This window comes from Melospiza melodia, chromosome 1, assembly GCF_035770615.1.
Source record: "Melospiza melodia melodia isolate bMelMel2 chromosome 1, bMelMel2.pri, whole genome shotgun sequence".
Lineage (NCBI taxonomy): Eukaryota > Metazoa > Chordata > Aves > Passeriformes > Passerellidae > Melospiza > Melospiza melodia.
The window spans coordinates 17,362,115-17,377,682 of NC_086194.1; the positions used below are offsets into that span (position 1 = coordinate 17,362,115).

The 15,568-nt window shown below is 43.1% G+C and overlaps 1 protein-coding gene across 1 annotated transcript; it reads left to right on the top strand.

Annotated features, from left to right (window-relative positions):
* Window positions 1-361: 361 nt before the first annotated feature.
* Window positions 362-13,714, top strand: LOC134429075 (uncharacterized). The gene is made up of 4 exons (XM_063176167.1): window positions 362-1,109; window positions 5,497-6,035; window positions 7,341-7,407; window positions 12,194-13,714. Exons 1-4 carry the CDS (start codon window positions 362-364, stop codon window positions 13,711-13,713), a joined length of 2,874 nt encoding a protein of 957 aa, XP_063032237.1. The 3' UTR covers window position 13,714.
* Window positions 13,715-15,568: the final 1,854 nt, after the last annotated feature.

Consider the following 15,568-nt stretch of genomic DNA (forward strand, 5'->3'; position numbering starts at 1 on the left):
GAAATCTGATGCTAACGAAGCCCCAGGAATGTTGCACATTTCCATTCCCCTCCAGCTTTCGGAGGAGGTTGGTCCCCGCTGCGGGCAGCCGCTCCGAGGAGCCCGGCCCCGAGGCCGCACTTGCTTCGGGCGCCGCCCCGCACCTTCCCGCAGGTTACGCCGGGAGACTCCGGGGAGGGACGGGACGGGGGTGAAAAGTTTTTTCTAGATTTGGGATGCTGTGACGGTGCCTGCACCACGGAGGGAGAGAAGGGTGGGGGGCGGGGTTCCGCGGCTCTGCGCACCCCGGGCTAGGGCGGAGGGCGAGGGGCATCTGCCCTGACCTTCCGCGGCCTCTCTTCTCTTGCAGGCGCGGCCAGAGATGCCGGGGAGACGGCTGTGGTGGGCGCGCTGTTGGCTCGGCGTCTGCCTCTCGCTGCTGGGCGCGGGGGGCGGCTCGGCCGAGCCCTGCCAAGGACCCCCGTGCCAGGGCGGCTCCGCGCCCCCGCCGCCCTGCCGCGGACCCCGCTGCGGCGGCCGGGCCGGGCGCCCGGCGCGCTCCTTCCTGCAGGGCGCCGCGCCGCTGCGGCCGTCGCAGGGCAAGGCAGCGCCCGCCGCCCCGCTGCCCGCCTGCCCCGGCGGCGACTGCGCCGCCAACGCCACCCAGCGCGACTGCCAGGGCCTGGAGTGCCGCCTGCTGCCGCCCCGCCTGCGCCCGCGGCCCCGAGGCCCGGCCTGCGCCTCAGCCCCCGCTGAGGGCTGCCCCGAGCCCGCCCTGCTGCGCGCCGCCGACAGAGCCGCCCAGTTCGCGGGGGACGACTTTGCCCACGGCGCTCCCGAGCGAGGCGGCGGCGCCCCGGGCGTGCAGCTCACCTGCGACGTCAAGCCAGGTGTGGGGCGGCGTGAGGGACCGCGGGCGGGAGGGCGCACCCTACACCCCGCACCCCGCACCCCACACACCATCTCCGCCCTGCCGGGGCACGTAGGGTTCCTGCAGCCCCCGGAGGCTCGGTGCGGTCACGGAGAGCCGCAGTGTGTTGGGTCTGCTCGGCCAAGGGGCTTCAGCACCTCTGAGAGCCCAGACGCAGGGGCATCTGAGCGACTGTGCCACAGCTCCTCGTTTTGGGAGAGTTAGGAAGAAAATCCGGCACTGGTCTTCACATTATGTGAGGGAATTGCTGCCGTGGCTCCTCTCTCTGCTCCCCTTCCTCTCCCCTCCTTAAACACTTGCACCTCGGAAACCTAGAGCTGAGTAGACGTGGCAGAATCTTTTTTTAGTGCAGTTTTTAAACAAGTTTGAGTCTCTCTTTTCGCAGTCTGGTACTTCTGGTATTCTTCCTTTATAGCACTATCATAAAAAGCTTCCATGGGGTGCATTCCATACCCAGGCTGGTGCCATTGGTAAGAAGCCTGCTATTGGTGCCAAACTGTCTCGCTGTAATAGCCAGGGGGAAAAATGGTAAAGGGTCTCTTGCAGTGCATTGTTCAGAACCCTTGCCTCTCCATTGACAAGCAGAGCTCTGGTGAATTCGATATCCCTGTAGGAAGCCAGGTACGTCTGTGGTTATACTCATAGGTCAGCAGAAGGTGTCTCTAATGGTCAAGGATTTGGATTTACTGACATGAAGAGCACCAACAGGTCTTTAATAACCACAAAACAGTTTAGATTCTGGTTTAATGCCTTGTCTGAAAGATAGCAAATATATTAGGAAGGGTGGTTTATTTCCCATTGATGTTAAAAGCTAATGAAAAGCATGAAGAAGGTAATTTAAGCTTTGTCACATTTGTGTGGCAAATCAGTGCCGTGGCTGCTTCAGACACCACAGAACATGCTAAGCCTACAAGTTACCAAGGTCTACCTAGTGAAGTGACATCTCCTCCAAAGGAGGCTTCTGCAGTTGGTGATTCCAGCCCCAGGACTGACATTTAAGCTCCCCTGTGCATAATGCAGTGACACTGTCTACCTTCATCTAGCCTGAAACTGTTCCCAGATGTCTTGGAGAACCTCTGTATGCTCAGTGACCAAAGATGGACAGAAAACAAGTCAGTATGGTTAACCTCCCTTTTCTCTGCTTCTGTGCACACTCTTCTTCATACCGTCCCCATAAATGCCATGCCTCTGTAAAGGGTCAGAGGGTGAGGATGTTTGGAGACTCAGAGTTCACTCTTTCAGTTTTATTCTCTTTGCAGGCCTGATGCTGGGTGAAGTTTTGGAGGAAGAGAAACGTGGTTAGAAGTTGCCCTTAACAAAATCCTTGAATGCATCAAGAATGGCTTATGGGCAGTGGTGATCATGGATTTGTACATTCACCTTCCTGTGGCAGAGAGAAGTGTCCCATATATTGCAGAGAAAGCAGTGTACAACTCTGCCCACTAAACCATGTAATCTCATGGGAGGCACTGTCTACACAGAACACACAGAGAGCAAACCTCTGATAGCACACAAGGTTCTATGTGAGATTTTAGATGAGGACCACTGCACCCTCAGAAATTCTCCTCTTGTACTGCTGTTGCCTTGTGCCTGCTGCTGCAGTTGGTGTGAATGAGTTTTGCTGTAGACATGCTTCTGTCCAGACTGGACAGAGGACATATTTACATGTTTTGCCCATTCCAAAGACAGAACCCAACCCAGACTTTCATAAGGAAGCTTTCTTTCCTAGGAGTGGAAGAACAACATACTGTTCTTTATGAATGTTGAATTTATCAGCATCTAGCAGAAATTCCATGTATTTGGCATCAGGAACAAAAAATAAGGCATGGTGCCTGTCTTTGGTTTCCTTCAAGTCAGTGTACATGGGCAAGCATCCAGCGTTCTGCTCTGCTTGTGACCTCTCACATTCTCTGTGTTTCCCCGAGACCTTCTTTTGAACATAGGTCAGTGGGTTTCCTACAGTAGTGCAGAGGAATCTCCATTGGCAGCTCCAGTCAAATCTTGCAAATGAGCATGGTTTGTATAGCAATTCCAGCATGGCTTGTCTACTGAAACAAACAGAACAAATAATGTGATAATCAGATCTCTAACTGGGAGAAATGCATTGACAATTGTCTGGGGAGCGCTGCAACTCAGGCAGGTGGAATGTCCTTGACAAAGAGGGAATGGCTTCCAACTTACAACAGAGCAGGTGTAGATAAGATATTAGGAAACAATTCTTTACTGTGAGGGTGGTGAGGCACTGAACAGGTTGTCCAGAGAGTTCATGAATGCCCCAGTCCTGGAAGTGTTCAGGGCCACGTTGGATGGTGCTCTGAGCAAGGTGGTCTAGTGCAGGGTGTCCCTGCCCGTGGCAGGGCATTGGAACTGGATCAGCTCTAAGTCCATCTTCATTGGAAGATGAGCTCTTCCAACACAAGCCATTATTCAGTGATTCAGGAGACAGGTCAGTGACTGTTCCTGTCTTTCTGTGTTTTTAGAGGAACATTTCTGTCAAGGTACCATTTCAGCACCTCACTAATCCCAGCTGAATGAGGTGTTGCTTTGCCATTGACCTCTCCTCAGACAGCAGGGGAGCTGGAATATACTGCCTAGGTGACTCAAAGGCTATTTCTTCTCCCTGCATTAATTCACTGTGCACAGGTGGAGAGCGGGTGGCCCGCCCCAGTCTATGTCTGCCAGCTTTGTGACAGTGCCTGAGTAGATTTGCAGTGATTCTTTAGTAATTAAAATAACCCTGCTCTAGTTAACCTGCTGGAAAAAATTGTGTTTTGGTGAACCAAGTAGTCTGTTGAACCTGTTGAAAAGCCCCATTCATATGAGTTGCAGGTTCAGATGCTTGCTGAGGCCATGCCTGATGCCAGCCCTCCAGGGTACAGGCCAGTACCAGGGACTCAGGCTGGTTCCCAGTGAGGTGTCCATGTCTGCAGGCTCATGTGCAGGAGGCAGGTGCCTGTCACAGCCAGCACAGCCCGTCTGTGGGGTTACACAGACCCACTGTCTGGAAGACTCCTGCCAGCTGCAGCTGAATCACCACTTATTTTGGCCAGGTGAAGATGCTGGAGTGCAGGCTTGTAGTCCCATTTCCCATCAGATGAGCCCATTGTCCCTGCTGTTTCTCAGCAGCACCATGAGTGCACCTTACTTCAGATGAAAGACTGGCATCCCAAAAGAAGGAATGTGCAGAAACTGCATTTTGTTTTCTTATCCTGGTCTTTGTTTTCTCAAATCCAGTATACTGAAAACTACCCTAATATTTAAGTTAATGCTGAAAAATAGAAATTAATGTGTGCCTTATGCTGTGAGTAAAACTAACCAAACAGCAAAATATTTTGGCAACTGTAAACAAGAACTAGATGTGGTCTTTGTTCATTGTGTCATCTTTCATGTTCTCTGTTTGGAAGAATAAAAATCAGTGCTGCTTAAGAGCAGATGAGTGATTATATGGGTTGAGGATTCTCTCTGGCTGTGTCCAGCAGCAGATACTGTACAAAATACAACACAATATTTTCATAGATCATTTTCCCAGCTCCAACAGTTTGTTGCTTAGATTTCCTGAATCTGATTGATGTCTATCTTTAAGCCCCAAATTGATTTTATTTTTTTAGGTTTTGGTGTGTGTGGAACTGCTGCCTTCATTTAACGTCCTTTAATTCTTGTATTGGAAGAAAGACAGAAGAGTCTTTCCACATTTACTTGCTCTAAGATACCTGTAATATAGCACAGTTGTTTGGTTTCTTTCTTTCTTTTTCCCGATCCTGAAAAGTCTTACCTACTTTCTCATATTGCAGCAGTATCATATGTTAGATTTTCCTTGCTGCCCTTTTTGTGAACTTGTGAGTTCTTCTTTACTCCTTCTTGAGGTGGGGAACCAAGACTGCATTCTGTATTCAGATGCTCTATTGATTAATGTAATGTCATAATGATATATTATGTTCTGTTTTATGTTCTTCTTCTACTTAGTCCCAGCATTTTATTTGGCTTTCTGAACTCTGTTGGGCACTGAACTGATGATTACATGGCTCTAGCCCAACATCTGTATCTAGATATATTACTTCAAGACCATTTTCAAGGAGTAATAATAATCTACAAGTATGACATTTGATCTAAAAAAAACTTGAATTTTTTTTTCTGTGAGAACCTCAATTCAACTTTATCTCCTCTGAACTTCTTTTTTGTCATTTTATTGCTGCTGCACAGTATCACAGACTCCTTTTGCATGTCTTTGCAATCGACCCTTACTTTTACTACCCTTAATAGCAAGTTTTATCACTTCATTTTATCACTTCTATTGTGAAAATTGGCCATTTACTCTTTACTGTGTTTGAACATGTACATAAGGATGATTAATCTGTTATTGGTGTGGTGATTAATTTACACCCTGAAGCAGGGGCAAATTATGATATCGTGAGCTGCTTATGAAATGGAAAACCTTGTGGTTTCATGAAGGGGCTACGAGGATTGTAAAGGAAACTGACCTTATAATGATGAATTTAGTGAGACTTTTCATTAATTTGCTAAAATTTGAATGCCTTTGAAGAGATAATAGAACAAGCTTTGCCAATAACAGATCATTTGTATTTCAGGAGAAAATGAAGTTCCATCTGAAGATGCCCTAATACTACAGCTGCACCTTGCGAAAGGGCACGAGAAATTCACAGAAATGCTAAAAAGCCAACAGCAGATCATTGTTGATTTGCAGCAAAAACTTGCTGAACAGCAGCACGTGTTGGTTAGCCAGCAACGGGAGATTCTTGAACAGCAAAGAAAAATGTATGAGCAAATGGACCTGATCAAAGTCCAGTATGGCATGCTTTTTGATACAGTGAAACAAATGTCATTTCAGAGTTTGCAAGAAGATATTCAAAATTATTTTGAAAGTCATCTTCTTGGACTTCAGAACCGGGTCAGAAATCACCTCCAGAAGTCATACTCTGTGCACAAAGTAGAAGTGGATGCAAAAGTGATTAACGTTGGGGAGTCTTTGCTGGACTGTGGCCTTTGTGAAAGTGACGAATTTTGCAATTTCCAGAAGACACCTTCACAGTGTGAAAAGTGCACGTTGTGTCCTGCTGGTTTTTTCCAAATGGCTGAGTGTTCTACAAACTCTGATCGGATTTGCCAGGTGAAACATAATTCTGTGTCTTTCAGTTACTGCTTATGAAGCATTGTGTTGGACATATTGGGATAACATTCGGGAAATAACTCCTTGGAGAGCTAGAGAAATTCAGTTTGAATCATCTCTTTTACTGAATGAGTCTATGCCAGAAGGTTTTCTAGTGTGTTTCTCTTTAGCATTTAGTGTTCTAAATGAGGCACTGGTTTGTGCCTGTTGGGTGTGACACTTTCCCAAACCTGACAGCTGGCAGGACTTCAATTCTTTTCATTGTGGTGGGAAAAAAACGTCCTAAAACATTTAGACTTATGCATGCTAAATTTGTTTATTTGATTCCATTACAGTCTACAGGAGCTTCTAGACATCTCTGAAAAACACAGGAAAGCTTTATTAAGCATAAGTCAGACATTTCTTTCAAAGTTTGGAAACGGAAGTTGTCAGTTAAAACAAATGTAAGAACTGGTTCCTTCTTAAACATAACATACAAATACACAAATATAGAACATGGATACTTGTATTGTTAAATACATTTTATTATAAAATACATTTTGCTATACAACACAAAACTAGCTTGCAAGCAAAATAAGATGGTTCTTTGTTTGCTTTCTGTCATTTAGAAGTCCTAAAATAGATGGGCAACTTTAAATATTAAAGCAGTATATTTAAAGCAGGATATTTAAAGCAGTATCTTGTTTACCAAGTGTTGCCCCCAGTTCTTAGCTTAGTGTGAGCCTGACCAGCTGGAGCAGATACTGAGAACCTGGATGTGTCTGTCCAGTTCCCTCTCTGATAGTCTCAATTTTCTTTAATGCTAGCATTTAAAGGCAAATGTAGGCTGGTTTTTTTCCCCTCTGCCTGCTGTTGGGTGAAAGGAGGGCTTGCTGGCAGGGAATATTACTTTCTAATTTACTTTTCATGTGTGTTTTAGTTAGCAGCTTCCTCACAGATGAAATGTCCTTAAAAGCCTTTCCTAACACTGTCTCAAGTGTTGTATTGTCCTTAAGATCAATTGATTGATGCCCCACTCTTGGGGATGTGCATCATAACAAGAATTATATGTGCAACCCCTCTGTTCAGCTCATCTGCACTCTGTTTGCTTTCTGTGGCATCACACAGTGGTTTTGGATACCTGGTTAAAACACGTAACAAATCCAAATCAAAATTGTCCTGCTCTAACATGCTTTATGGATCAACCTGTTCTCCATCCCTACGTACACCTGTTATGGACAAATGGATGTCACAGAGCCTGAAATGCCTGTTTCAAATTTAAGTTGTCATGTTAAACTGTTTCAGTATGATTCTTGTGATTTACAGGACAGAGATGAGTGCACTGAATCTCCAAGCATTTGTGGTGAGAGGATAAAATGCCTCAATACTCCAGGTAAGTTATATTCTCTGATAATTAAATAATGAGGATAATTAGATCTTCAGGAACAGGCCAAAGAAATAGATAAGGACACAGGCTTGTATGTCAATGAGTAGTGACATGCACAGCTTGCTGGATTCAAAGGGGTTTAAAAATACTAATCTGTAATTTGATAGCAGTTCTTCTGGACAATGGGCTATTTAGGACATTAATATCCCATGGAAGCAATGGATGGTCCCTTTTGCCTTATTTTCCTTGGGGTTTATATGCTTTGCTTTTAATTTTCTCTTATGACCTCACTTCCTTCTTGTTTATGCTGGTGCAAATAGGGCCCAAATCACAGATATTATTCCTATTTGGAGAAAAATAGTTGTGATTTTCTTTCTGGTACACTGGGGTAGATACCTGATTTGATCTAATGAAGACTCTTATAAGACCTCCCTCCATTAATCTTATTCTCCTTAGCAACAATATTGTCAAATACTGAGGAAAGATCAACAGTTTCTATTATCTGGGGACACTTTGGGGGAGTTTTTCAGATATTTAAGAAGAAATCTGTCTGGTGTTTTGCACTGCAGACTTCATTATTTCATTACATTCTCATGGCAGTCAGACACAAAAGAGCAAAATTAATAGACATACTGAGCAAATTTTATCCAGGTACTAAGTTTCTTTATATTGGTCTAATTTTTGGTCATCCAGAAAACCTTGAAAGGAACTCTGTGGTCAAATAGAGCATTTTCACCAATTGTGACCTGTACCTGAGATCTCACAGTCAAATAACCCAGGAAGGGCTTCATTAGATGCTATGTTTTTCCTCCTCTAGGCTTTTAGACTTTTAAGAAGGGGTGGCCTCTTTGAGGGGCAAGGGCTGTTTTCAGCTCTTTGTGAGTGATTTTGTGCTTTTTTTACCCAGTCACTGGTGGAGAAAAATATGGGAGCTTAGAAAAGAATTAAAAGAGGGTGTGGGTTTTCTTCCTTTGTCCTTACTTCCTCTGGACAGGAGCTGTGTTGGTTTGGATGGCGTTACTACAAACACTGCAGCAAACTGGAAATGACTTGAGGAAGAGAGCTCAAGTGTTGCCTGGTGTGGTAAATGCTGCACACGAGGTACCATCAGTCTTGGAAAAGAAGAGGGAAGACATTTTTGGAGAGTTTTAGAGGTGGACAGCTGGAGGCAAGACAGTTTAGAGCACAAAATTTGAGTCAGAGCATCAGAAAGGTGTAAGGCTTTGTCTTGTCTTTACAGAGACATTGGGTTTGCTCCTGTTTGTGTTTTGTTGGATGGAAGCCCACAAGGCCTCAGCCCTAGGAGAGGAGAGCCACCAATGTGGTAGCAATTTGCTGTTGCTCCAGTCTGTGGCTTGGGAGGGGGAAGGCTGTAATGAATTTATTCAGTGGGTTCTGTGGAGGGGAACCAGACCAAAAAAGGATCTGTACAACTGCAGGAGGAACTAAGTGAGGGCAGAACACTGCCAAGGAACAGATGGGTAGTGATGGTGTGTCAGACCACAGAAAGGCAGTAGCAATGTATTAGGAAGGAGAGGAATCTTCCCTCTCTTCCTCTTCTCCCAGTTTTAATGGTGGTGTGTAGATATGTGAAAGCAAGTTATTACCCATCACCTGCACAGGAATTAGTGTCCTGTCAGTGTTGTTCCCATCTGTCGTGGAAGAGAGAGTGTTCCTGTAATTTTTTGTTAGAGGTGACTTTCAGCCTGTCTGTTCATGGTAGCTCATGATCTTACACAAGTGTGATTAACGTGGCGAAGGAAAGGCTGAGACGGAATGTCTGTTTTGGGTAAAGAAGGGGATGTGATGTGACACAGGGATGTGATGTGACATATGAGTTCCAGATGTTGAGTGTGGTTTCTCAAGCTGCACGCAAAGGTTGTTGCATCTGTAGCAACTCTTGTTCAATGTGCAGTGTGAGGGGAGACAGAACAAATAACAGTAAAGAATCATGTAACTAGGAGCCTCTCTTTCTTCACTCTTCCACTTTCCTCTACATCATCCTTTCTTTCCCTGCTGCTTTTTTTCACTTCTGTGTGGGATGAGAATTGTTGATTTATTTGATTAAAGACTAGTCATTAAGTCATTGGTCATTCAATAACAGTTAGGGGTATGTAATCGGTGAAAGTAGGGTTTGGTGCATCATTTCCTTCTTAGACAACCATGGGAGAGTAGTCAGACTGTTTATCCAACAAATAGAATCAGCCAAAGGCACTCTCCCTGGAATGCCATGCAAAATAAAGAGGACTTACTGTAGAACTTACTGTGGGATGCAGGAGAAAGAGGAATGAAAACCTTGAAAGATAGTCCTGTTTTTTAATGAACCATATTGATATGTGATGATCCAAGTTTGACATGGAACGTTTAAAAAGAGAACGATTCCCATATTAATCTGCCCAAATGTAGCCTTTGCATCGGGCAGTTGTGAGTAGTAGCAGCAGAAAAATACACACATAGCTTACTGTAATTGCCTTGCAATTACCTGGCCTCTGTGAGTGCCAAGGGCTGGGGAATGTGCTGCAGGAAGACTCAGTTTCACAAAGCCAGGTTGAGTACAGCTGGACTGCTCACTGTGAAACCAGGTGCAGCAGGGCTCAGAGCAAGCAGCCAGGCAGAGGTGGCAGAGGTTGTAAAGCGATAAAGAGCAGTAGGAAGCAGTCCCAGCATGCTGCTGTGCTGGTTTCTGATGTTTGGCTATAATTTGCTGTTGGACCTCTTCTGTGCTGCTCTTGCAACTGTGGCCACAGCAAGGAGCAGTCTGGGGGCTGCTTTGAAAGCACCTATTTGAAGTATACACAGGGGGAGCACCTGCTGCAGTTCTAACCAATAAAAGACTAGGCAGTAAATTAGTGCATATAGCCATCACAAGTATTTGTGAAACATGCTATTAGTAAACACTCAAATATACATTAAAATATCTGTAAGAAACAAAGAGCATAAAAAGTGTTTCTAGGCGCTGCTGAAGATTTTCTGTGCTGTGTGAACCAGCTGTATGTATGTACTTAGTTCATCCAGTATTTCTCAGTGATGGTGGAACTGCTGATATGAGAAGCAGAAGTGGTTAAGAAATGTCATGTTCTGATTTCAAAGGGAAAGATTGTCTGGGACTTTTTTCTATACTTCCTTTAGAATGTTCTTAGTTGAAAAAAAAATGTAATCTTATTTGTTTGACTTCTGTTTTTCATTAAAAAACAAGACACTTTCAGAGAGGAGCAAAGTGTTAAGTTTCTCTTGACTTTTTTTCAGATGGAAAAAATCTTACCATTCTGTAGTGTACTCTTGATAAAATGGTACCTGATCTTAGAAGGAGTATTCTCACATCATAAATTGTACAGTCCTACATATTGGTGTTAGTGGAGAATCATCACTTAAGTGAATGAAGTGTAAATAGACAAAGTGATACGAGGGTGAATATATGAAACCTGTATAAATTAACACAATGTTGGTGTTCTCTGCTGAATAATGCAGTATCAGAAGTGAATTCTAGCCAACATCCTGACCTCCCTTGTGGCCAGGTTCATGTGTACTTGCAATTTGCAGCAAGTGTGGTGGGCTTTTCTGTCTACATCAGCAGTTAGCATTGCCAGCCCCACCCTGGGCTAGCAAGGGAGAATCCATTGTTGGGCTCCATGCAAATGCTGGTAGTCCCAGTCTTAGAGCAAATCCCAGCCAAGGTACAGGAAGCTTCCACCTAAAGAATAATGCAAGTGTGTGACATAGGATCTAGATACTAAAGGATATTTAAGAAGATCTATTAGAAAGATGATTATTGTGTTTTGATCATGGTGGTAAAAAAGCATAAATGACTGCATTAGTGATTAAGTTTTGAGGCACAGACTGCAGGTGGTTATTTAAGATGCCTCAGATCTTGTGTGCTGATTCAGATCCTGAAATCTTCATGTACAAAGGTTTTGGGTTCTGGTTGCTCCAGGTGGAAGCACTGGCAGCTGGTGGTGCTCTTGGAAAATTGCCACAGAAAATTACAGGCTGTTTTTAAAACCTGTTATTTTGGTGTGCATTCTTTGATCCACTGAGGTCATGGTGTACCATTTAACAGCATGAAATTGCTTTATGTCAAACAAAGTAATTTCAAACAGCACATGTATATTCTCCTCATGTTTGCAGCAGTGCTTTACTTAAGCTTTATCACAAGCACTGGTGTCCTGTGTCTTAGGGCAGTGGTTCTCCACTTTTTAAATGCATGGGCTATTGCGTAATGATTTTAAGCCTGCTGTTTACAGTTTTGGTTTTCCTATTTGTCCCTTACAGGTTTTTTAAAAACTGTATATGGAGTGAATACTAGGGATCCTTATCCCTTGGGTTGCAAAGCACTGCTTCAGCAATTACAGTGACAGCAGAGCTACCCTGTAGCATGGCTGGGCAGGCAGTGCACGTTTCTCCCTGTATAGGGAAGCTCTCCATTAGTTGAAAGGAGCTGCTTGGTGTACCAGTCACTGTGCCTTTTACATCAGAGAAGGAAGAGACTGTCTTTGGAGCAATATCATTGTATCTGATACATTACAGATTTTGGTTAGGATTGCCCCTATTTAGCTTCTTTTTCACTCCAAACCATTTTGCTTGGCTTGGACAAGGTGAGTTATGCCTAATATTTCCTCTGTAATCTATCAACGTTCCTTTAATAGCATAAAGTGATCTGACATCATAACTGTCTTCAGTTTTCTCATTTATGATTAGAGATATATCAAAGATACTTGATATGTGAAGCTGTAGAGTTCTTATTTTTAGTGTTTTAAAGGTATGACAATAAAAATAGTCCATTTCCTGTGACCAGGTGGTTTCCGGTGCCTTGGAATTGCTGAGAAGGATGCAGTTTTGGGAATGTGTGGAGAGGAGTATTTCTTTAATAAGGAAATGCAGGAGTGCCAAGCATGTTTAAAGTGTGAAGATGGAATGGTGGCTGTGCCTTGTTCCACTGTCAGTGACACAGTTTGCTCAGCAGCCAGTGAAAACAAGCTCTCAGAGTCCTGGGCTGCAAACATCGTTCTGCCCTCCATGAAGTCTGGCATCTCTCAGGTCTACTCTGGCTTGAACTTGAAGATAAAAGGAAAGCTCCCCTGTGATATCCTGTCCACTGAAGAGAGCAGCCTGGTATTCAAGCAACATGGTCTGTTGTGGACTGACCTGAATTTTGCAGTAAAGCACAACTGCAGGAACTTTTTGCAGCTTTCCTTAAAGCTTAATGGCAGCGAGGAAGACCATGAACTGAGTGGTGTTCGGATCGAGCAGCCAGAGGGAAAGTATTTCCAGAGCACTAGTTTAAGCAGTGCTGCTGAAGTGGAGCCCAGCCAAACTCTTTCTGTGTATTTGAGGAGCCCTAATCAATTCTGCAATCAAAGCAAAGACTTAAATATTTATGACCTTAATACCCCACTCAGTTTGTTTTGGTTGTCCCACGACACAGGTGCTGTGGCACTCAGTGCACAGATGTCAACAGCCATGCATTACCAAACCAACTATCAACCTACCTTTAAAATAATTTCTGTTTCTGACCCTTATATGCTAAGTTTATCTCATGATGGTAGAGCCATAAAGTTCACTGAAACTGGTGTTGTCAAATTTGTGTTTCATCAGGCATTGTATTCCATGGGTCATACGTGCGTCCGGGAGGGCTTCTCCTTAATTTCTTACATCAATAGGAATGGTACCAACAGAGAATTAATGAATGTATTTAAATCTGGGGTAAATTACAGGGACACATCAATATCTGCTTCTGGGGCCACAAAGGTTGATGCTGGAGATCTGGTTAGCTTTGAGATACTTTCTCCTGCACAGTGTAATGTTCGGTATTTTGGAGATAGTTCTGGAATCAGTGTGTTCAGCCTCATCTGGATCCCTTCAGCGGTTTCTAGTGCCATATCAGCCACAGTTTCTGTTACAGGTCTCCCTACTGGAGCAGTGAGAAACAAACTACTGGATTTCACCCAGGTCTCATCCAATGAGAAACAGATACAGCTGGTTTCTTCTGGACAGCTTGCTCAGAAATATTTTCTTTTTACTGAAAAAGGAGTTGCCAGCATTGCATTTAACTTAAAGCTAATCCATTCGTGCAATGTGCTCAAAGTGACTCTCAATCAGCTGACCATGGATCACATGCAACCCACAGCAGTTGCTCAGCAGATTGGAGGTCAGATGCCAGAAGGAAGCATTTGGACCAGTGTGTCCCTCCGTGCATCTTTTGAAGTACATAATGGAACACTGATATCAGTTTCTCTTGACTGTGTGCGTGGAAGGATCAACCAGATCGCTCATGAACATGGAACCAGCATATCTATTTTATGGATTTCATCTTAATTTCTGCCCAGTGAAGTTAGCATGGAATTGGGGTTTCAGTTGTACTTGGATTCTGCTCTGATTCTATACATATTTGACAATATACTGTGTTGACTTGAGCAGGTCATCCCACAAAACGCACTCCATTTTAGGAATATTTAAATATAATCTTAACTGAATGATCCCTCTTTAAAGAAAACAAGAGCTTTTAGTGAAGATTTTAATTCTGTTACCATCTTCAGACAGGGGAACGTGGAATTCAGATCAAATTCCCTTATTTTAATAAAACTGCCTCTTAAAATAGATTATTTCTGGACCACAAAAAAATTGCAGCTGAGGGCAGATAACATTTAGTACTGTGAAACAGCCAAATAATTGAAACCTGCTTTAATTTTTTTCATGCAACAGGCTAATAAAAAGACTAAATGTACTTTGGGGCTAATTCGTCTATGTCTTACAAAATGTTGTGCTTTCCATAAATTGAGAGAACATGCCTCAAATAGGTGATAATGTGGCAACGCTGGAGTATACATTCTTAATGTTGTGGAAAGAGACTGGGTCAAAAATAGGATATTATTTTTACAACAAAAACAGTGGAACTAATGACTGCTAATTTCATTTGGAAGTAATCTGCATTTAAGTTATTTAGGAATGCTTTTCTCTGTTTTTAGTTTTGCCAGTGAAAAGTTGCAGAATGAGAAGGAAGGAAGTCTCTTCTAACAAGGAAGAGTACATAGGCAAAAAGAAACAAGTATTAAAAGAGTATCTTGAAAATTAGACTTCTGAAAATTAAGCAAATTTTTATTCCATTACTTTTAAACAGCAAAATATTTTTCTGATCAAAAACCTCCATTATTCACAAGTTTATTTATTTTGCCAAACAGGTACTTTCATTTAAAAGACTTTTTTTTGTCAAATCAGTCAGTTAATTCAATGAAATTGTGTATTCATTGACACTAATTTTTATCTTCTTCCAACTCATCCATCAAGCTAATTCTTTCTTTTTCTAAACTGTATAGACTGTTTTATCCCATTTTCTTCTGTCTCCTCTACAAATGCTTTTTTACTCTATTTCTGTTTTTTCAGGAGTAAAGGACAAGCCTTGTCACATCTCTTTCCAGCTTTCTTTCAGCATTCCTACAAAAGGATCCATGTTTGTGTCACAGATGTAACTACAGAAGAGAGACATAAGCAATGCACTTGCAGGCTGCTCTAAATTAACCCTACTGAAAGGAAATATTATGCACTATATGACTTTAATGTGTCTGCCTGAGTATGTATAGCTAAAATATATGTACATTGCTGTGTTTTAATCTGTTTTGGGGTTTGTTACACTGTTTTTGCTGTATAATGGCCTCCTATAATTTTCTGTAATAGAATGAACCCAAGTGCAAGACTTCTACCTGGTCATTGATTTAACTTGTGACATTATAACTGTGTCCTTAACATCTGAAATTATCTTTCTATCATCAATTTTTTCTTCAAGGACATGCTCAAGGATTCTGGTTTTTGACAAACCTCTCCTGCTCCAAATAGAGAACAGTAGTTTTTCTTGCTTTCTGCTGCAAAATGCAAGCAGTCTGTCAGAGTACACCTCCCTGGGCATTGTGTTGCAGCCAGGGTAAGCACACAAACCACTAATCCTGGTGTCCCCAAAGTCTGTCAGGGACAGAGATCTCAGTGCCTGTGTGTAGCCAGCATCTCATTCGTGCTTGCAAGGTCATAAGGAGGGATGAATTAAAATAGCTATTGAAGGTGTTCAACATTTGCACAATACTGTTATCATTACAGAGGACATTTGTAGTAGTAGAGAAGGACTTCTAGAGTAAAAAGCATCTGTATCTGTTGTGTGCAGAAGAGCTGTGTTACCTGGGAG